Source organism: Mesoplodon densirostris, chromosome 5 (genome assembly GCF_025265405.1).
Source record: "Mesoplodon densirostris isolate mMesDen1 chromosome 5, mMesDen1 primary haplotype, whole genome shotgun sequence".
NCBI classification, from domain to species: Eukaryota; Metazoa; Chordata; class Mammalia; order Artiodactyla; family Ziphiidae; genus Mesoplodon; species Mesoplodon densirostris.
This window is the reverse complement of record NC_082665.1, coordinates 144,203,341-144,225,600: the sequence shown is the minus strand read 5'-3', so window position 1 is coordinate 144,225,600 and position 22,260 is coordinate 144,203,341. Positions and strand designations below refer to the sequence as shown.

Here is a 22,260-nt window from a genome sequence, read left to right as displayed (position 1 = left end):
GTGCAGGCTCAGTAGTTGTGGCACACGGGCTTAGTTGCTCCACGGCATGTGGGATCTTCCGGGACCAGGGATCGAACCTGTGTCCCCTGCACTGGCAGGCGGATTCTTAACCATTGCGCCACCAGGGAAGTCCTAGCCATGTGCTTTCACTCCAGGTTCTCACTTAATTCTCTCAGAAAGCTGCAAGGTCAGTATTATGTTTTTATTATTTTTTTTTAACTTTTGGAGGTGACTTTATTACCATGATTGTGATGATCTAGGTCAGTATTATTATCTGTATTTTACACATAAGGAAACAGAGGCCCAGAAAATTTAATTTCATTGACAAAGTTCATGTATACTCTTAAATGGTAGAGCTAGGATTTAAACTAAGCCAATCTGGCTTGAGAGCCTGTGTTTTCCTTTCTACAACATGCCCAGCTTGTCAGCTCCTGGTCTGCTTGCTCTTTAAGCTCAATGAAGAGTCCTGACCAATTGGGAAAGGGAAAAAATTCATCATCTTAGTCTCTTGGCAAACACTGGCATGGTTCTAGGTTTAATTGCCTCATTTTTTTTCACTCAGTACTACCAATGCTCAAAGTTTTAAAAATCCATATTCTGAGCTAGATTTAGGTCACTTATGTGATCATTTTAAAAGTAAAGCTCCAGGTCTTGGGAGTGATGTAGTGTTTTCTAACTATAGTATATGCAATTTAGTTCAATAGTTAAAAAAAATGTCAGAAACCTAGGTCCTCACAATGTAGGAGACAGTGTTGTTATTACCCACTCTCTTCCTTTTCAGCAGAACTCAGATTTTATTCAGATCGCAAATTCCCTGGCAGTCCAGTGGCTAGGACTTGGTGCTTTTACTGCCCAGGCCTGGGTTCGATCCCTGATTGGGAAACTAAGATTCTGCAAGGCTCAGGGCAGCCAAGAAAAAACAAATTTTTTTTATTCAGATAATGCACACCCTAGTCAACCAGGTGCTGCATATAAGCCAATCATGGTCATTCTACTCCCCTTGCCATCAGTTGGTTTAGGCATGAGCATCAACCCATTTCTGCCAAATAAGACATGAAGAGAAAGTCTGATAGAGTGGCTTCTAGGAAGTCTTTTTCTTAAAAAAAAAAAAAAGATATACAAGCTTTCAGGAAGAAAGGAACACTTTTTCCTCTGGTGTGATGTTGGGAGCTGTGGTAGCCATTTTGTGACTGTGAGGGAAATTAGCCTGAGGAGCAGGCTGACCCGCTGAAGGTAGCAGAGCAGAGTGATGGAAAGAACCTGGGTCTTTGATGAGACCGAGCTGCTAAATTAACAAGTCCTGGGACAGTGTTGCCTCTGAACTTCTTGATGAGTGAAATAATAAAATTTCCTTACAGTGTAAGTCACACAAGTGACGAGGCTCCTGTCAGTTGCAACGTATGGTATCCTATATGTGCTTCCTAAGGTGATGTAAGTATAAGTCCTCAAATATCTCTTGTGAATTTAAGTCAAGAACGTGACCTCTGTATGAGCTAACCACATGCACTTGCCCCTGCTCGAGGTAGGGAGCGGGGGAGTCAACAGGGCATATTGGACCACAGTTCCCATATGCCTGCCTGCTATCCCATCCCCTCTCATCTCCAAGGAGCTTACTGTCTAGTAGGGAAGACAGAAAAATGACATGACAGTGGGTGAAGACCTGCCTGGGACTAAGTGTAAAGTACAGGGTAGCCCAAAGGATTGAGAGACCCACTTATCTGGGATGCATATCCAGGAACAGAATTGCTGGATTATCAGGTAAGGGCATGAGGATGGTTGGGGCAGGAGTGGGCTAAGGTGTCAGAGGAGGAGCCTTGAGTTGGGTGTTGTGCATAGGAATTATCCGGGGGAGGCCTGGGAGGAACAGTATTCCAAGTTGAGAGGAGGTGTGCGTTAAGAGATGGAGACAGAAACAGGCCCCCGAGGGGGAGATGGAACCCTTGGTGTGGCTGGAGCACAAGGTTATCAGGCCACAGAGAATGGGGCTGAAAAGAAGGCATTTTCCTGTTCCCCCAAAGAGGTGAAAGGAAAGAGTCTCTTTTTCTGTGAGAAGTGATGTGATATGTGCTCAAGTTAAACAAAGTATGAAAATGCTTCTTTGTGAGTTAGCTAATGTATGTCAATATAGAAAAAATGTTCATATGAGAATTTTAGAAATGGGTCTTTGGAATGATTGTTTATTGGAGGATATTAAAAATGTTATTATTTGTCTCTTTGCTCATTTGTTGAATAAACAATAGACTGAAATAGACCAAAGGGTCTATACTAAAAAGTAAGTTTCCTCCCGCCTCTGATCCCCAGAATCTTACATTTCCTTTCCTGATGGCGAGTACAGTGGCCAGTGTTTAAAGAACTGTATATATGCATAACAAATTAGCATTTTGTATTAGTTATCTACTGCTGTGTAACAATTTACACCAAAACTTAGTGGCTTAAAACAACAAACGTTTATTATCTCACAGTTTCTGTGATCAGGAGTCCAGTGGCCTAGCTGGGCCCTCAGACTCAGGGTCTGTCACAAGGATGTCATCAAGCTGTCAGCTGGGAATGCAGTCACCTCATAGCTCCACCCCGGAACATCTGCTGTCAAGTTCGCTCAAGGCCTTGCTGGCAGGATTTAGTTCCTCACAGGTCGTTGGGCTGATGGCCTCATTTCTTCACTGGCTTTTGGCCTGAGGCCTCCCTCAGCTTCATGCCCCGTGGGCCTCTCCACTGGGCCCCTCAGAGCATGGCAGCTGACTTCATCTGAGCCAACAGTTGAGAAGAGCTAGAAAAGTCAAGGAAGACAAGAAGCCAAAGGTTTTTTAACTGAATCTCAGAAGTGACATCCTCTCACCCTTGCTGTATTCTGTTCATTAGAAGCACGTCACTAGGTTGAACCCATACTCAAGGGCAGGGGATTACACAGGGCATGGTTACCAGGGGTTGGAGAGCATTGGAGGTCATCTTAGAAGATGCCTGGCTCACATGTGTACATATTTCTATCTATTGATGGCTTTTTTTTTTCAAGCATAAAGTTTCCTACCTTGCTTTTGTCATGTAGCAGTGTATCTTGGAGCAATTTCCAAGTCAGTGTATAAAGATCTTCTTGGCATAGCATTTTGGCCCTGCACCACACTGAACACTCTATGGATGTGCTAGAACTTAGGAAACAGTCCCTTAGTGATGGACGGTCAGGGATTTTGGATGTTTTGCTGCACATATTCTTTACTGGAGTGAGAAAGCATCCAGGAGGAAAATTCATTCCTACAAGTGGAATTGCTGGGTCAAAGGGTATGTTCACTTCACATTTTAGTAGCTATGGCCAAATGCCCATCCAAACCCCAAAGCAGAAGAATTGTCTACTTCTCCACAGCTTCTTGAGGCATTTTTTGCCACAAGTTTTAATGAAAAGAGAAACGAGAAATCGCAGGAGAAAAACTAGAAACCAAAGTCTAAGAAGTGAGACAAATTGGAGTCATTAATTTTTAGTAACAAAAAGTGGAACACTACTTGTTTACTTTGATTTGGATTTACCAGGGTATTTTCCTAGTGTAATATACAAACAAGAGCAAGGACTCTTGAGTTGAGGTCCCAGTGTACCTGTTGATCATTTCTGGCTCTCATCACTATAATCTTAGATAATGCTTCCCTCTCTGAGGTTTGTGTGGGTCCCTAACAGCACTCAACAGTTAGCTTCTCAGATTCCAGCTGCATCTGTGGACTATGGCACTCATGAATATCGAATCAAGTTTATAATGAGTAATTACTTACTTTGGAAACTTTACAGCTTTGGCTGTTTTTGTCTTCTCCACGGATGTTTCAAGCGTTTGAAAGACAGGGAATGTTGGGGTAAGAGAAGTCTTAGAACCCAGATATAGCTCTCCTCCAACTGCCTTCCAAATTCTGGAGCCCTTTCCACAATCAGCTTCTGTCTGTGTATTTTCATAGACAAGTACTTATTTCATTAAGGTAGATTGTTCCATTGGTAAACAGTTCTAGAGGTCAAAAAGTATTTTGGACATTGAGTTGAAATCAGAAGTTTGTTGTTTTGGGCCTCCATCCAGTGCTTCCTCATCTGTCTTAGGGAGAAACAAGGAAAAAGCCTTTGTTCCTTAGCTCCCGTAGCTTCCTTCAGTCTGCTCTCCTCCAGGCCAATGGCTTTATTTCGTATCATTCCTTCTTCCCAGGAGTTGATTTCCAGATGCACCACCACACTGATCCCTCTACTCTGAACACACTCCTGTTCTAAGGTTCAAAAAGATGTCAAGCATCAGGGCACCCACACTGCCAGTTTTTCTGCTGATCCCCACTTGATAGTAGGTATATTTTTAAGACCACTGATTGCTGGTATGTATAAATGACAAAGAGCTGTTGTGAATTCAAGAATGCTCTGAGAGTGTCCATAGCAGCATTATTCACAACAGCCAAAAGCTGGAAGCAACCTAAATGTTTATCGATGGATAAACAGCTAAACAAATTGTGCTATAGACATACAATGGAATATTATTCAGCCTTAAAAAGGAAGGAAATTCTGACACGTGCTACATCATAGCTACGTTATAGGAGACATTATGCTAAGTGAAATAAGCCAGTCACAAAGGAACCAATACTGTTTGATTTCACTTGTGTGAGATATACAGAGTAGTCAAATTTATAGAGACAGAAAATAGAATGGTGGTTTCCTGGTGCTGGGGTGGTGGGGGGAGATGGGAAGTTAGTGTTGAATGGGTACAGAGTTTCAGCTGGGGAAGATGAAAAAATTCGGGAGATGGATGAGAGTTTGCACAACAGCGTGAATGGATTTAATGCCACTACACTGCACCCTTAAAATGGTTAAAATGGCAAATTGTATGTTATGTGTATTTTACCACAGTAAACCAAATTGTATCTTAGCAGTCACAGCAGCATCTCCAAACATTTGAAAAACAAATTGTATATGTGCCTGAGACCTATTATTCATACACTCTACGGTTAGTTTTGGCCCCTCAACCCCACACCCGACATGAAATCTTCGTTCGATCACACTGTAAGCCTCTGGGGGCCATGTGTACTATGTGGCCCTATTTCCCTGGGCGCGGCTGATTGGACCAAGAATGGGCAGCTGATCTGAGCTGGACTGTTCAGAAACTCACGGCTGTGATTTTGGAATTTGGTTTCAGGAACTTTTTGTTAGTCTCTGTGTAGGGTGAGAGGATATATGTTTGGGAGCTACAAGGTAGCCAGCTTCCATGTTCATTTATTATTTATTCAACAAACGTTTATTGTTTGCTTATGGGTGCCAGGCACAGTAATAAGTTCTGGGATTCAGCCCTGTCCCTGTCCTCCTCAAGAAACAGAGCAAGCCAGACTGAAAAGATATTACCTCTAATGTCATCTATAATATGTCTGTCATCTCTAAGATTTTGTACACAGTATACCATCGTTTCATCGTATTTAACTTCCCCCTCTACATTATTTTGTTAGCATTTTTTTTTTTCAGCACTGGAGGTAGCACAACTGCTCAATGAAAGCTTGGTTGACATTGACAGGACCCTAGGAAGACTTTTAATTGACAAGAGCACCAGGACCACTCACAGAAGTTGTGTGTGTGTTCACAAGATCTACAAAGGATGGTGGGTGTTTTTATTCACCAGCTGCAGTAGTGCTACCACGTGGCAGAATAGTAAATGATGTTTGTAGTCCATTGAGCCTGTCTGTAGAAATCACACAATTCTTGTTTTTTCTTTTTCCTTTGGGCCACTCTGCGTGGCTTGTGAGATCTCAGTTCCCCGACAGGGATTGAATGGGGGCTTCCGCAGCGGACGTGCTGAGTCCTAACCACTAGACCACCAGGGAACTCCCGAAATGACACAATCCTCGAAAAGAGTTTTTTAAATTGAGGATGAGAGGAGGTTCGTATTATTTCAAAATTTGCACAGGAAGGGAGACTTTTCAGTCTGTTTAAAATGAGCAAAATTTGCATTTTCTTAAAATGAGATAACATTGTGCTAAGGTCTCCATCCTGCTCTCTGAGAGCCTCTAGTAATTCCTGGGAGTTAGCCCCAGAGGTGATTTCTTAAGAGCAGGACAGATACCCCCAAAAGTTCTACAGATTCTTTGACGAGGTCTTCCCTGACTCCTCTTATGCAGCACCAGTCTTCTGTGTTCCCAAAAAACCACCTCTGCTGTGGATTTCATGCATTAGCAAATAGTCATTGAGTGCCTGCATGGTGCTTACTCTGTTTCAGGCACTGCAGACACAGCAGTAAACAAATCGGACCAGAATTTCAATGTTATTACACTTGTTGTGACACATCTGTCTCCTCTATACCCTGTAAGTCCTCTGACAACAGGGATCTGTCTCATGCCATTTCACTGGAACCATACTGTCTACCCCTTTAATTCCCCAATAACAATTTCAGAGCTCAGTTGCTTTGAGAAGACTGTATTTATTAGGACCATTCCCATGTTAGTGTTCTGGTCGGATCAAAGCTGTGCCTGCCAGCTTTCTTCTAAGATGAAGAAAGTTCATTTTAGATCCTGTGGTAGGCTGAATAATAGCCCTCCAAAGATATGCACATCCTGACCCCCAGAAACTGCAGATACGTTAATTTACATGGCAAAGGGACTTTGTGGACGTGATTAAGTTAAGGTTTTTGAAAATTTATTTTTTATTATTATTATTTTTTTTGTGGTACACGGGCCTCTCACTGTTGTGGCCTCTCCCGTTGCGGAGCACAGGCTCCGGAAGCGCAGGCTCAGCAGCCAAGGCTCACGGGCCTAGCCGCTCCGCAGCATGTGGGATCTTCCCGGACCGGGGCACGAACCCGCGCCCCCTGCATCGGCAGGCGGACTCTCAACCACTGCGCCACCAGGGAAGCCCAAGTTAAGGTTTTTGAGATGGGAAATTATCCTGGATTGCTGTGGAGGACCAAATGTAATCATGAAGGACCTTAAAAGAGGGAGATGGAAGACTTGGAGAGAAGATTATAAGTTTGAATCAGAGGTCAGAGAAGAGAGAGGATGCTATGCTATTGGCTTTGAGGATGGAAAAGGGGCCACAAGCCAGGGAGTGTAGGTGAACTCTAGAGGCTGGAAAAGGTAAGGAAATGGATTCTTCTCTAGAACCTCCAAAATGAACACAGGTCTGCTGGCACATTTTATACTTCTGACCTACAGAACTATGAGATAATACATTTGTGTTGCTATAAGCTGCTAACTTTGAGGTAATTGTTCTGGCAGCAACAGGAAGTTAATATAGATTTCTACCCGTCCTCCCTCTAATCTGCTCACCCCACTGCCCATTCTCACTGGTGCACAAAGCAGGACATTTCTACTCTGTTCCCTTATTTTCCCAAGTCATGGAGGTGTCCTGGGGTTTCTTAACACAAGCCTGTAATAGTGTTTCTGTCATAGGGTTGTCTGACCATTGGCAGTCTTTGGCATATCCTCAGGGTTCCCAAGTTTTCTATGAGAATTAAAAATTCTGTATTTTCAGTTCCATGCTTGGCTAAAAAATTAATATATAATTAATATATATTAATTAATAATTCAACGTACAACCCCAAAGTCAGCCTCATCCTCGTAAGAACACTAAAAGCATTCTCATCAAAGTCAGGAACAAGACAGGGATATCCATTAGTACCATTCTTACTTATCGTTATTCTGGATTCACTGGCTAATGTTATTACACAAAAGATAGAAAAAAAACGTGGGACGAGAGGAGGTAAACTTATAGTTATTTGCCAATGAAATGAAAGTCCAAAAGAAACTGTGAAAAACTATACAAATAATAAAAGAATTCAGCAAAGTGGTAGGTACAACATTCATGCATAGTAATCAACATAAAAAATTACCTAGGACACATATAAATAATGGAAAAACATCCTATTTGAAGTAACAGAAAAAATTTAAAATCTAAGAATTAGGGTAACAAGAAATGTGCAAAGTCAATACAAAGGAAACAGAACAAAATTTGGAAAAGAAGAAAAGTATGCCATGTTCCTTAAGAGAAAGACTTACCATGATAGCACTGTGAAAACAGAGTCTTATGTGCTTAAGACCACTGCAGCTGGGCTTCTGTTGTTGGCAACCAAATGAAATTGATGAGAGAAATAGTCTTGTTTTATTTTCTCTCCATAACTTCATTCTCCACCCAGCCTTTATATTACCTGGTGGTCCAAGCCAAGCCCACCTTTGGACTGCCAGGCCATGGCAAGTGAGTTCTCCCTAGGAGATGTTGCCCTCTGCTCGGTTGTTGTGACTTGCCCTGGGCACCTTCAGTCCTCCTTTTTCGCACACACACATACACACACAAACTTAGAAACACCCATTTCCACAATACCCTATCTGGCCCATCCTAGGTTTTACTATATTGTTGATACAATAATTGCTACACAGTAAGGGTAATCTCTCCAGGATCAAAGCTAAAATAGCAATTTTTATTATCTTCAACATGTCACCAGACCATTCTTGGGCTATATGCTTTCTGACACTGTTTTTTTTTTTTTTTTTTTTTTTTTTTTTTTGCGGTACGCGGGCCTCTCACCGCTGCGGCCTCTCCCGTTGCGGAGCACAAGCTCCGGACGCGCAGGCTCAGTGGCCATGGCTCACGGGCCCAGCCGCTCCGCGGCATGTGGGATCTTCCCGGACCGGGGCACAAACCTGTGTGCATCGGCAGGCGGACTCTCAACCACTGCGCCACCAGGGAAGCCCTCGGACACTGTTTTTATATACTTCTTACCTCCCTACATCCCGGGCATTGTAGTTAAAAAAAATTCCACTGCTAATTACTATTGTCAAAGGAATTCTATATATCATCAATAAGTACATTTTTTTTGCTGGTGGGGGGAGAAAAAGGAGAAGCTGTTATTGCCACTGAAATTTTACTTGTCAGGCTAGCATTGTGGGGTGGGGCAGGCGATCAGGTTAATCAGAAAGAATCTTCCAGTCCACACAGACCACACCCTCCTTGGAGGCTGTCACCTGACTATTCCTAGAAGCGGCTAGGATCTCTCAGCAGATAAGCTAAGTCGGATTTTTAGCTTTCCCTTCCTCCCTTTTATCTTCTTTCTGCAGAGCCTGGCACATGCTAGAAATTCAATAACTGCCAAATGAACAAATGGATGGGATTGTCCTTTCACCAACCTATATCCTGAAGCCTAAAGAGCAGGGAGAGCTGCTTAAAAATTCTCTAGAAAGAAAGTGCCACCAAGTAGGAGCAGTTCATTGGCACAATAGAGGAGATGTTAACCTTAGGGCAATCATTTTTAAGGTCTCTACCTTTCACTGCGTGTACTGTGAAATGCTGCTATTGTTTCAGCCTCTCCACTCCATCTTCCCCCGGGCCCTTATTCTAAAAGAAATTAAAACACTTTGGGAGGCCCCTAAAAGTCAATGGGCCCTAGGCACTGCACCTTCTGTGCCTAACAGGTAAGTCAGTTCTCCTTGGTGCCGGGGGACTGATAGTTAAATATTTTGATCATTACCCCTGCTGAGACTTACATTGCACATGAGAAGTAGATAACTCATAGGCCTACAAGCAGGCCTGTGTGGGGCACTTGTCCACCGTGTGTGGTGAAGCCCTGGTGAACCCAAGACCCCCTACCCAAGAGCTCCCTGTGGCTCACCTCCACCGGGTTTTTCCCAGACTTGCCCATTTTTCAAGAAAAACTGGAAATCCTGAGTAGAAAAAAGTCAAGTCTCCCAATTAAAAAATGCTCAAAATTCAAAGAAAAAACCCTCCCTACTTGAGCCAAACAAAACACCTCTGTGGACTGCATCTGGCACTACTCTGTAATCTCGGTCAAATGTAGCTTTGGGGAGAACCCTTGAAAACAGATGACAGCTGTAGGACTAGAGAACCAACACGCCAGGAAGAGAAGGATGGTATGGGTTCAGTGTGATTGTAAAAAGTAATACTAATTGCAGTAAATGGTATGATTTTCTTACTCTTCATGTGTAGTCACTTGGCAATAATAATTGTGAATCTAATTAAAAATTTCAGGTTCTGTAAACTTCCATTCATATTCATATTCATGCCCTTTCATCCTCTTTGATTTGTGGCTTGAGTAACAGGGCCACAACTTACATGTACCTATTGAGGGAAGCTGCTCTTAATTGTGATTGTGAGTTTTTTTTTTTTTTTAAGAAGATGATGGGGTAGGAGTTTATTAATTAATTTATTTATTTTTGCTGTGTTGGGTCTTCGTTTCTGTGCGAGGGCTATCTCTAGTTGTGGCAAGTGGGGGCCACTCTTCATCGCGGCGCACGGGCCTCTCACTGTCGCGGCCTCTCTTGTTGCGGAGCGCAGGCTCCAGACGCGCAGGCTCAGTAATTGTGGCTCACGGGCCTAGTTGCTCCGTGGCATGTGGGATCCTCCCAGACCAGGGCTCGAACCCCGTGTCCCCTGCATTAGCAGGCAGATTCTCAACCACTGCGCCATCAGGGAAGCCCGTGATTGTGAGTTTTTAAGAGTGTACTTAATTTGGCCTTAATAAATGCCTATGTACCATTTCTAGTCAGGTCATATTTGTTTGACTTCCTTTGGGGCTTTACTGTATGAAAAAGAAGAGAGAGAAGAAGTCTATGTTCCTTTATGTTCAAGTCTTTAGGAGTAAACATTTAATAAAAATGATTTTTATGTGAAGTAGGACTTTAGGGATTTAAATGAAAAGTATGAATGTATTCACTTTACAGTGACAAAGTCAGCCTGCAGCATTGCCAGAACATGACTAGGCACGGCCAAGCCCACAATTCTCCCTTCATCTCAGCTGATGATTTCATTTTCTAATCCTAGATTGTAAACAGACAATGAAGATCTGGTGCAATGAGCATCTTGAGTGTGAAACAGGTTCCTATGGTAACAGAAGCAGAGTCTCTTTCTTAGGCTTGGTAGGGGAGGGAGGCCTGTAAGTCTTCCTGGAGGAAGGGATATCTTCAATAAGAGTATAAAAAGAAATTGATTAGCCTTCAGTTAGCAGTCAGGACTAATTGGGGGGGAGAAGCCCAGAAGTGAAAAAAGCTGGGCTCGAAAATAAATTCAGCAGGACTAGAGATTGTAAAGCATCATTCCATTTCAAGTGTAGCACTTGTTACTTTCTGACCTTTCCTTGTTTGCTCATTTGTTTACTGTCTGTTCTTCTACGCCCAACCCCTCACACAGAACAGGAGCCCTACCTGGCCTGCTGATTCCTCAGTCTGGCACATACGACTGTGAGTCTTTCCATGTGTCAGATCCAGCTTCCCTCACCACCACGCCAACCTCCCCTCCCTCTCCCCCCCAACACCATCCAACAGACAAAATTCTACTTCCTCAGAGTTGGCTCAAATACTTCCTTCTCTGGGAAACCTCCCCCCATCTCTTTGCCCAACCCCTACCTTTAGAATGAATTCTTTCAGGGTTCCCACAGCTAATGACCCTTCCTTGCAGCATAAATTGAATTCTACAGCGTTAGTTTGCTGTTCCCTTCTCTCCCCTATTCCTCATTAAATCTTTTTTTTTTGTTTTGTTCCTCATTAAATCTTAAATCATAGGAAGATAATGTGTCTTAGCATCTCTGTAAGCCTCTCAACATTTCGTGCAGGCTTTTACACACAAAACGGGCTCAAAAATATTTTGAATAAATGAATTCAGGAGAAAGTCATGAACCCTTCTTCCTCCCTTCCCCCAGTGCTCAGAGCAATCTTTTTTTTTTTTTTTTTTTTTTGCGGTACGCGGGTCCCCCACCGCTGTGGCCTCCCCCACCGCTGTGGCCTCTCCCGCCGCGGAGCACAGGCTCCGGATGCGCAGGCCCAGCGGCCACGGCCCACGGGCCCAGCCGCTCCGCAGCACGTGGGATCCTCCCGGACCGGGGCGTGAACCCGCGTCCCCCGCGTCAGCAGGCGGACCCCCAGCCACTGCGCCACCAGGGAAGCCCAGAGCAATCTTTTAAAACTTAAAATCTGATCATATCACAGCCCTACTTAACTGTGTTGAGGGCCGCTCTTCATCCTTGGAATAGAATTCTAACTCCCTAAGCACACTGGTTACCTCAGGGCCCTGTGTGAGCTTGCTCCCATCTACTTCTCCAGCCACGTCGATTCCCAAAACCTGGTCTAATAAAACGGGACTGCTTAATGTGACTGCACCACAGGGCTGTCCTGATTCATGCCACCAGGCTTTTATTTCAACGACTCCCTCTTCCTGGAATGCCCTTTCCATTTTCCTTGCCTGGCTTGGCTCAGGAATGACCTCAAGCAAGCTTTCCTTCTTTGACTATAGATCCTATTAAGAATTTAAAAAAACAAAACCCAAAAAGCTAAGTACAGAAAGGTTTATGGTGCTCCCCCATTTATGTGATTAAAAATGAAAAAACCGTAGAATGTAATTCTTACATGACACACAACTTACATGGATGCTAGATTTAGAATACCATCTGTTTATGATTTTTCTTTCATTCACCCTCTCTCTGCATGTACCCGTTTTGACCCAGAGTCTATCCGATAACCCCACTGCCGGAATCTCAGGTTGGGTCAAAAGCTTCCCTCCTCCGCTTCCGGACACCACTCTATTTTAAATTAACTTGAACAAACTGCAAGTTTGCCTTTCCCACTAGGGTGTGAGCGACAGAGGTGGCGCGAACACCATCTCTGTCCACGGAGCGCCGGACCCCGGTCGGCTCCAGATTTATTTTCTGAGTTGGAAGTAAAGGCTCCTCCCCAGCTGACGACGCATTTCTTCTTTAAGAAGACTTTCCCTCCTCGCCCAGCAGGTGCAACTGGCTCGCACCTACCAAGGGTTGGTGCTGGAAAAAGAGTGAACTATCGACCAGCCCTGAAAGCCAGGACAAGAAGATTCTCTAAATTCTCGGGCCCAATAACGCAACACGCCACAGAAACGCCCCCAAATATTCAGCGGAATGGGCGGGCCCGGGAAATGACCAACACCGAAGTCACGTGGCGAAGGTCCTCTTGAATTTCGCCAACTCGGCAGTCGACTATTCGGCCTTGCACGCGCCTCAGGCGGGCTCCGCTGAGATCCAGTCTTTCGGCGCTCGACTCGCCCGCGCTGCTGCCGCTGCCGAAGGAGGGGCAAAGCTCAAGATGGCGGACAAAACGCCAGGCGGCTCTCAGAAGGCCAGTTCAAAGGTAATTTCTTAGAGGACTTAGTAAGTCAGTGAGTGTATCACTGTCGTCTGGGGACTACAGACGCTTCTGGCCAGAGGGAGGAGATTGGGGTGGGGGTCCGCGTTCTGGTCGCGACGGTAGGCCGGGCGCAGACGCACCGTGGTGCGCAGGTTGAGAGGCCTGGTATCTCCCCTTAGTCCCAGCCTGGATTCGGCTCGAGACTGGCGGGCCCAGGGCGGGTGGCCTGAGTAGTTCGGCTCCCGCTTAGCACTGGAGTGAAATCAGTGATTTAGACTGAGGTCTGAAGTCGGGAAAACGCGCCCCTGTATTTCAGCTTATTGAGCTCTGAGGCCGCGGGACAGAGCCTGGGAGAGGCGGGAATCGCTTCCCGGTGCTTAAGTGTCTGCCTCTGTTTCCTCGGCTCTTTGGGTTTGGATCTCGCACGCTTCCGGCCTCGCTCTAGTTCCTTCACGTCCTCCAGGGAATAAATCTCTAGGGCCGCAAATTGTGAGGGGAGGGCCAATAGTGGAAGGAAGCGGGGTTGGAAGTGCAGTTCTCCTTGGCGGTGATGCCTCGCCAAGGTTAATGCTACGCTCTACACGTGGTCTTAGCTCACATAAGAGGAAGTGTAGAATGAACCCTTCGTTGGAGGGCTCGTTTTCGAGGACTCGGGGTCTTCCGCTTCTTCTGAAAGGAAAACTTTCATAGACTTGGAAGCCACCTAAGTAGTAAATTGCTTTTGAGTTTACAGGGAACCGTGTGCACGTATTGTGAAACCACTGAGCTGTAGAAGTCGTTTAGCGTTAGTCAGGTTGTGATTAGCATCAGGTCCTAAGTTGCCATCCTGGACGGGTCAGTCACTTAATCGTTTTTTGCTTCGAGTTTTTCATCTCCAATACGATATTAAAAGTAATAGTGCCCGAAGTACTTGTTAAGCTTTTTGATGCTGATGCAAGAAGTGTAATACTTAAAGGTTCTAAGGACTTACATATTAAAGAGTGTGTATTATAGTAAGTAGGTTATGAGGAAGTTACGTTTACGGTAGACGGGGCTAGTCTTGTGTGTACAGCTTGTTCTGGGAAACATAAGCTATTATACACCTGCTTTCTCAGTTTCTGTTAAATCATAGTCTTTATGCCATTTGGTGAATGATGTTTATAATTAGTTCGTAATTAGTGATGGATTTACCAGAAATCTTTTAGTTATGTAGAAACTGTGGTAGAGGGCCAGTCTTGGTTGCTCTACAACCTGCGTTTACTCCTTGTTTGTTTCTCCCCTCCCCAGTACATTTCTCCTTGGTGAGGAGGGGCATAGTTGGGTACCTGACTGCCCACTTCCTCAGCGGACTCTGACAAAAACAGCCCTGCTTACTATTAGGGAACTGTTACTAAAGCTAGTGCATCCATAAAATTCACGCACAAGCCTCACTAGTTTTGTTTCTACTCAGCGTAATATTTTAAGTATCTTCTGTTTGAGGCTTTGGGTACATTGAAAACATTAATGTATATATATGTTCAGGCCTCCTTCTCTAGTAGTACTTCTCACGGTTGTGACTGTGTGGCTGTTCCCTGTAAGTAAATTGTTGGATCTTCCAGTAATCTTTTTAGTTTATATTGCTTTAGATTATAATCAGTTGATGCTGTTAAGAGATCTACCGATGTCTGTAAAATATCTCAGGAGGGTGCATGATGTAGTGGAGAGATTATGGATTTTGATAACAAACAAAAGGTATTTGGATTCAAATCCTGACTTGGCAATAAATTATATTTGCGATATCAAGGCAAATTGCTTAAACTTTTCAGCCTCAATTTCCTTGTTCGTAATATGGACATAATCCCTTTTCTACAGGGTTCATGTAAGGATTAAATGAGTGAATATCAAGTACATAAAAAAACTTAGTTCCTTTCTTCTCTCCCCTTTGTTCTTAGAGGAAGTAAAAAGTACTTACTTTTCAAAATGTCAGGCTAAGTTCTAATCCTGAGATTCAGAATCTGTTATCATAATGACTGCTCAGATCACTGCTTTCTATTTCTAACACAAGTCCAGAATTTATTGGAGAGAGTATAAGATCATTTTGGTTAATATGACAGTGTTTGGAATTTCTAGCCTTTGATCTCTGTTTTGATTTCTTCCTCTGGGGAGTGCAGATGAGTGACATAGTCTACCATACAGATGGAGTAAAAAATTCTTTAGTTTCATGTTCATTCTTACTCTTTGGTAGTTAAATTCCCATTGCTATGGGTAGGGATGCTTGTTAATCGTATTTCTAGACCCTGAGGAAAATGTTAATTTTAAAATGTACGAGAGGATGTAATGTACAGCATGGTGACTATAGTTAATAATACTGTATTGCATATTTGAAAGCTAAGAAGAGAGTAGATCTTAAAAGTTCTCATCACAAGAAGAAAAAACTCTGTAACTATGTTTGGTGACGGCCATTAACTAGACTTATTGTGATGATCTTTCTGCAGTGTATACAAATACTGAATCATTATGTTGTATACCCAAAACTAATACAGTGTTGTATGTCATTTATACCTCAGTAAAAAAAAAAAATGGAGCTAATTGAGGTAATTTAAGGTATTGAGGTAATTTAACAAATGAAATGTATAATAGGTTTTTTTGCTATTGACAATGGCAAAATTATTTGATATGTCTTAATTACAAAATAAAGAGATTAAATTAGATAACCTCTACAGTTTCTTTTAGCTTTAAAAATCACATTTTAAGTTTGTATAGTCAAATGATTTAACCTTTATGTGTAGTTGTCCCTGATGAAGAGACCCTTTATTTTCTTTGTAATTTTGCTGTACTTTTTATTTTAAAGCCTGACAAATATAGAAATTCAGTAAATGTTTTAGGAATTAGCTAAAAATTTCCTGTGCATTTATTCTTGTATCACCAGACTAAAATGATGCTTTGGGGGAGAGGGGTACCATGTTGTAGCTTTGATTTTGGGAGGAGAGGCAAAGAGCCTATAATTGTTTGCTTAGAAAAATGTTAAATTTAATATATAAAATTAGAATTTAATTTATAAAAATTAATTTATTTTGATTGTAAGAGTTGTTTGCTCAGCACAATGAGGATATGAAGAGAATGTGGTATTCTCGTTCCCTCTGCAGCTCCTGTGCTGGTAGTACTACTAATATAATGGAATTGTGTGCCCTGTTATTTCACTCTGTGACAGTGCTTATTTTTTGCCAGTGTCAAAAATTGGGTTAGACAGGTAAATGGCTAAGTAGGAAATACTGCTGGCTTCCTTGGACACCCAGTGCTAAATTGGTGTGGGAACTATTTTAATTGCTGATTAACAAAAGTATTTCAGTTGTACGAAATATGTATTGATATAATGAGGATCCATTCAAGGCTTATCATCCTTAGGTATATATTACTGCTTGTGTACATTTTTTTGGTGGTACCTGAAGCTATGAAAGAATTAAATATGATCAAAAACTCCAAACAAAACACAAACCTTGAAAAATTAGGCTCTGTTCTCCAGTTTTAGTTTAAACTGAATCTTTATTATGATATGGTGTAAGATAAGATAACTGTCTTATCTTAAAATATAAGGTGGTTAGTTTTTTGGGTGGAAGGCTGTGTTTTGGGGTGGAGAGAGGAATTAGGAACTTTGGTTTTCTTGATTGGTGTCTTAAAAATTCGAGTATTTGTAGCACTGGTGCTCGAATATGACTATTAATATGGTTTTAAAAATTTTCTATCTTATTGGATTGAATTATTTGTTTTCGGAAAGTCTAATTTTTTTTTTTTCTTTGCGGTACGCGGGCCTCTCACTGTTGTGGCCTCTCCCGTTGCGGAGCGCAGGCTCCAGATGCGCAGGCTCAGCGGCCATGGCTCACGGGCCCAGCCGCTCCGCGGCATGTGGGATCTTCCTGGACCGGGGCACGAACCTGTGTCCCCTGCATCGGCAGGCGGACTCTCAACCACTGCACCACCCGGGAAGCCCTGAAAGTCTAGTTTTTATTCTCTTCTAGTTTTTATTCCTGAAGCTTTTTTTTTTCCTGGAAAGTATGATAAATTGACAAAAAGATACTCATTTGCCAGGAAGGCAAATGAGAGGAGGGCTCATTTGGTATGCAAGTTGAAGATTCCTGCCTCTCTATCCCTTTTTACAAAGAACATCATTTTTGAAAAACAAAAACAAGGAAAGAAAAAGGAGCCCCAAACTTCCTACAGGATATTAAACTCAAAAATATTAATATTACAAATAATTTGCCTCTTGTACTGTTAAGTAGCTTTAACAGTTTATTGCAGATTGGCCACATGCCAGATACTTTGCTGAAATAATTTTTTTTAAAAGCAAGATGCATTTGCCAATAGCACTTGAGGCTATTTGGTACTGTTAGATGTCTTCCTTGAGCAGTTAATTTTTTTTACCAGGCTTTCCTCATTTTAGATTACAGATCATTCAAAACGTACTTACAACTTTTCATGTATTGGTAGTGTTTTGGATGTAATTTTAAGGATAATTTCAGGTTTATTATTTAACTCAATAGATTTGATGAATTTTTTTGAGAGGTAGACTTCGGTTTGTCTTGGAAAGTGGTATTCAGCTAGGTAGCTGTTACTTGTTGGTGAGTGGACAGCTTAGTATGTTGATAGTGAGGAGTGCAATTTTGTTGTGTAGGTACTTGTTCCAACTGAGTACGTCAGCAAGTTTATTGAGGCTCCGTCACTTGCCAGATTTTGTTTGACTCTGAGGAAGAAAAAATTAAATAAGATGATAATCAGTTTTGGGGAACATGCTGTCTAGTGGAAAAAGAGTCAACACATGATAGTTCAAAGCGGAGCCATCAGAAGCGTCTAAAACTTTAGGGAAAGAAATGACATATGGTTGATTGGAGGGTGGGGTGGGGAGGCTTCAGGAATGGAGGAGTTTGAGTCTTTTGAACAATGAACAGAGTTTTGAAGGGTAGACGTAGAGGTATAAAAAAGAGATGGGTGAGGTAAAGAAAATAAATCACTGGCAAATGGATTGATACATGTTCTGGTTTAGCCAATGTATATAGGACATTTGCATAGGGATAAAAGTTTCTGAGACGGAAGGATAAGTTTGAGCTAAATTGTGGCGGCTTTAAAACCTATGGAATAAAATTAGAGAGCCATGGAAGATTCAAGGCAGGAAAGTCCTTTAGGAAAGCTCTTCTGGAGACATAGTTTAGGAAGAATTTGGGAGTGAGGAGGATTAGTTTGAAGATTTTTGTAGTGCTGCTGATAAATATTAAAGATTGCTTCAAAAATCTCACCTCAGATACTCTTTGGGAAGCTTTTCTGACGTCGTCCCCACTCCCATTAAGATTTGCTTGCCGTCTGTGCTCTGGTGGTGTAGCCACACTGTTTTACTTGTCTCTCTTATTTATTAGCTCCTAAGAACATTTATATCTCTGATGTAAGGCACAGTACCAGTAAGTGGTTGCCCAGTAAATGGGTTGAATAAAGGGAAGATCTGAACCACAATAGTGTCTTTAGTAAAAAAGGTCCCCAGAGAAGAATTTCAGTAGAGGTGGGGTGAACAGAATTTGACTCAGTTGGTTATGGGGGATAGGGAAGTAGTCAAGGATGACCCTGGTAAAATGCTGCTGGCTAACACTCATTGAGCACTTCTGTGTACCAAACACTGTTCTTAGTGCTTCACCTGTCTTTGTCCTTCACAACAATCCTATAAGGCAGGTGCTACTCAGCATTACAGATGAAGGAACTAGGCCCAAGTTTACAAAGCTGGTAAGTGCTAAAAACAGGAAGTCTGATTCCAGAGTCTGTGCTCTTAACATTTTACTACTTCCATGTTATGACTGATTGAGAGTTACCATTCGGTGTCAGAAGTAAGAAGGTCAACAGGAGAAGCTAGTTTGGGAGGAAACTATATTTTATATATATAGGATGTGAGGAACTTGCAGATATGCAGGTGAAGATGTCCAGGAAGTTGTTTAAGAACAGATTGGAACCCAGGAGAGGCACCAAGGTTGAAGATAAGGAATTGGGAGTCATCTCAGCACAATAAAAGTGTTGATATGCTTCCTATGGGAGTGATTGTTAAACTTGTGGAAATGTTAAGTTGATGCTTTAGAGGATGTGAGGAGGAAGGAGGCAGATGGGAATGGAGAGGGGACTAGGCAGAGTGGAGGTGTTGGAGGAATGTTGCTGTGGGTAGCTTGCTAATTTGAAAACTCAGGTGTAGCGGTTTTTCAATTGACGTAAAGTAGGAGCAGCTGGAAAAAAAAGTTTTATGGTATCGTTTAGTTGGCTTCACCTCTGTCTCCTCAGCAGCCATCAGAATGATCCTTTTTTTTTTCCCCCTTGCTGTCCTTCCCCACATCTGTACTATATCTGCTTTCTCAAACTTGAGATAAGTTTTTCTTGTGTCTGCTTCTTTATTGCCTCAAATCTCCCTTATTTTGCCTTTTCATTTCTTGCTTTTGGGTCTTTTCATTTGGATGAGGAATTGTGCTGTGGACTTCAGAAGATCTTTAAGCATCACTAATTTACTGTTCTTCAGTAAAAACATAAAACCCAAACCCAAGACAAATAACATAGTGCAGTACCAGATTAAGTAGAGGGAGAGACTCGGCTTCAGAAATAGCATTACATTTACTGCTTACCTGGACCATTAGCTTTAGAAGTTGGTTATTCCTTTAAAAATTTTATTCACTAGTATTTGCATCTCTTTAACTGTTCTCAAGCCTAAAATTTCATTCTGATGCTGTGTAGCGTATCAGTGGAAAATGTTTGGTTTGCAGTAAATATGACCATCTTAGGTTAATTGAAATCAGCTGATGCATCGTCCTAAGCCATGCTGTTATTTTTAAATCCTAGAAATGATGATATGGATGTGGTGGCATAGATTAAAGAAAGGGTAGCACTTTCTTAGCTGCTCTTTTGTGCTTATTCTTCTGGGTGAACTTCAGAATTATTTTTGGCAATCCCCTTGCAGAGACTTCCCTTTAGGATTTTGAGCTGTGGAATGAAATTGCATTAAATGCATAAATAAATTTAGGTGTAGTTGACTTTGTCTTAATAATGAGTTTTTCCATCTAGGAATGTGATAAATCTTTTCAAAAGTTGACTTGAATAACAACTCTTCTGTGAAGTTTGTATTTTCTTCGCACAGGTGGTACATATTTCTTTAGTTGGTTTCTAGGTGTTTTATGTTTTTTCTCACTATTATGATTACCGTGTTATTTTTGTTACCTAGCAGGTTAACAGTGGTATATTAGAAGGCAATTGAATTTTTTTTTCTCCTCAATTCACTCAGTCTCTTGATGGAACTGTTTTTTTCTTTTTAAAGAGGAGTTATTTATTCTCTTGTATTTTTTAAGTGTTTGCAAATGGATGCATTTCAAACTGATTCAAAGTAGGTTTCACAGGGTTAAATTTTTTTTTTTTGCGGTATGCGGGCCTCTCACTGTTGTGGCCTCTCCCGTTGCGGAGCACAGGCTCCTGACGCGCAGGCTCAGCGGTCATGGCTCACGGGCCCAGCTGCCCCGTGGCATGTGGGATCTTCCCGGACCGGGGCACGAACCCGTGTCCCCTGCATCGGCAGGTGGACTCTCAACCACTGTGCCACCAGGGAAGCCCCACAGGGTTAAATTTAAATATAAAAAAATTTCTTTCATGCTACCTTGCCTTTTAGGAAAGGTTAGCAGGGAGAAGAAAGTGAAATAGGAGGGACACAATAAAAGTTGGGGACAGAAAAAAGATGGGTAGAAAGAATGGAGATGGCTGGTGGCTCAGTGCTTGGTTGTCTTGGGCTGATTTTGCCTAGGGTTCAGTATGGAGTTCAGAGGAATAAATTGATTCAGTATGAAAATCCAATCAGCTGTTCTTAGCCTTATGTTTCAACAAGATAAGTAAAGCAGTACTGTGTGGACCCATAGGAATCTTATTGGCTTTTTTCTACATCATACAAATCTTCAATTTTTTTCTTAAAAATGAATATATTGTCTTGTGCATTGCATTTGAAATCTAGAACTGGGAGCTAGGATCGATGAGGTACTTGTGATCTCAAGATTCTTGATTTCACTTTTAATACTTAAATATATATATAAAATAAGTAAAATCTCACTACCCAATACCTTGAAAAATAAAAACAACTCAGTACCAGAGTTAAATTCTGGGCCTCCAATTAAAACTTAAGAAAGATACCACATATTATTTATTTAGTTAATAGTGTTATAGCTTGGCTTCTTCATCCTTTGCTGCATAGTGAAAAATCAAATAAATTATTATATGCCATATGTAATCTGAAATGTAGATCAATTAAAACAAAATCAGGTGAAGCTTTAACACTTGACCTTATTGGAAAGTGCCATTATTTGAAGACTGAACTTGACTGACACATTTATTTTGGATCACAATTTTTGTTTGTAAGTCAGAGATTGCCTTTGTTAGGTTTTATTAGCTGAGAAGAAATTGCTACAAGTTTGGAAAGATTGTGTAACACGAGAAATACTTGTTTTGTTAACATAATACATTTTCTGATTATTTAAATGTTGGTTTTTATTTTTAATGCTTGCAGACCAGATCATCAGATGTTCATTCATCTGGATCTTCAGATGCCCACGTGAGTATAAAAGGCAATCGTTGTCTTTTTTCCTTAAAATGTAATTTCTTTTTGTATATATCCCTACTTGATGTGCCCCTTATGATTTTACTTGATAAATAAATATGATTGCGTTGTATGTGCATATTTTCTTTAACCTTTTTTGCTAGATGTTCTGTGTTCTTTTTTTGTGTTCTGTTATTCACATAAGTTGGCCCCTCAAACCATGTTAGAAACCAAGTGTGTATATTTCCTTTTTTTTTTTTTTTACTGTGCTTGTAAAATTTTGTACATACATAGGTGTGTGTGCTTATACTTTTTTTTTAAACAAGTTTTGTGTTATACACATTTCTTTTCACAGTGCACAGTACACCTATTGCAAATCCCTGCAAGTCACCAGATAACAGCTCTAATCTAGTCTTTCTAATCTAGTCTTTCTAATGGCATCTTAATTTTCCACGGGGGAGGTGCAATTATTTATTAAGCTATTTCTCTGTTGATGGGCATAGACGTTTTGTTTCAAGCTTTTTGACATTTTGAATAATACTGTGATAAACTTTGCTTTACATGTGTTATTATAGCAGTGCTAAAAGTGTGGTCTTCAGACCCCTGGGGTTGCTGAGAATTTTTCAAGG

The 22,260-nt window shown here is 41.7% G+C and overlaps 1 protein-coding gene across 3 annotated transcripts in view; it reads left to right on the top strand.

Annotated features, from left to right (window-relative positions):
• The first annotated feature begins 12,980 nt into the window (after window positions 1–12,980).
• Window positions 12,981–22,260, top strand: part of U2SURP (U2 snRNP associated SURP domain containing) — a 51,640-nt gene continuing 42,360 nt past the window's right edge. For 2 of the 3 annotated variants that reach the window (XM_060099566.1, XM_060099565.1), the window contains exons 1-2: window positions 12,982–13,089; window positions 21,602–21,646. In XM_060099566.1, the coding sequence (XP_059955549.1) occupies window positions 13,045–13,089; window positions 21,602–21,646 (90 nt within the window). In that variant the 5' untranslated portion in view covers window positions 12,982–13,044. Of the gene's footprint in view, window positions 13,090–21,601; window positions 21,647–22,260 lie in introns of all 3 variants that reach the window. The other variant, XM_060099567.1, reaches the window with a different exon arrangement.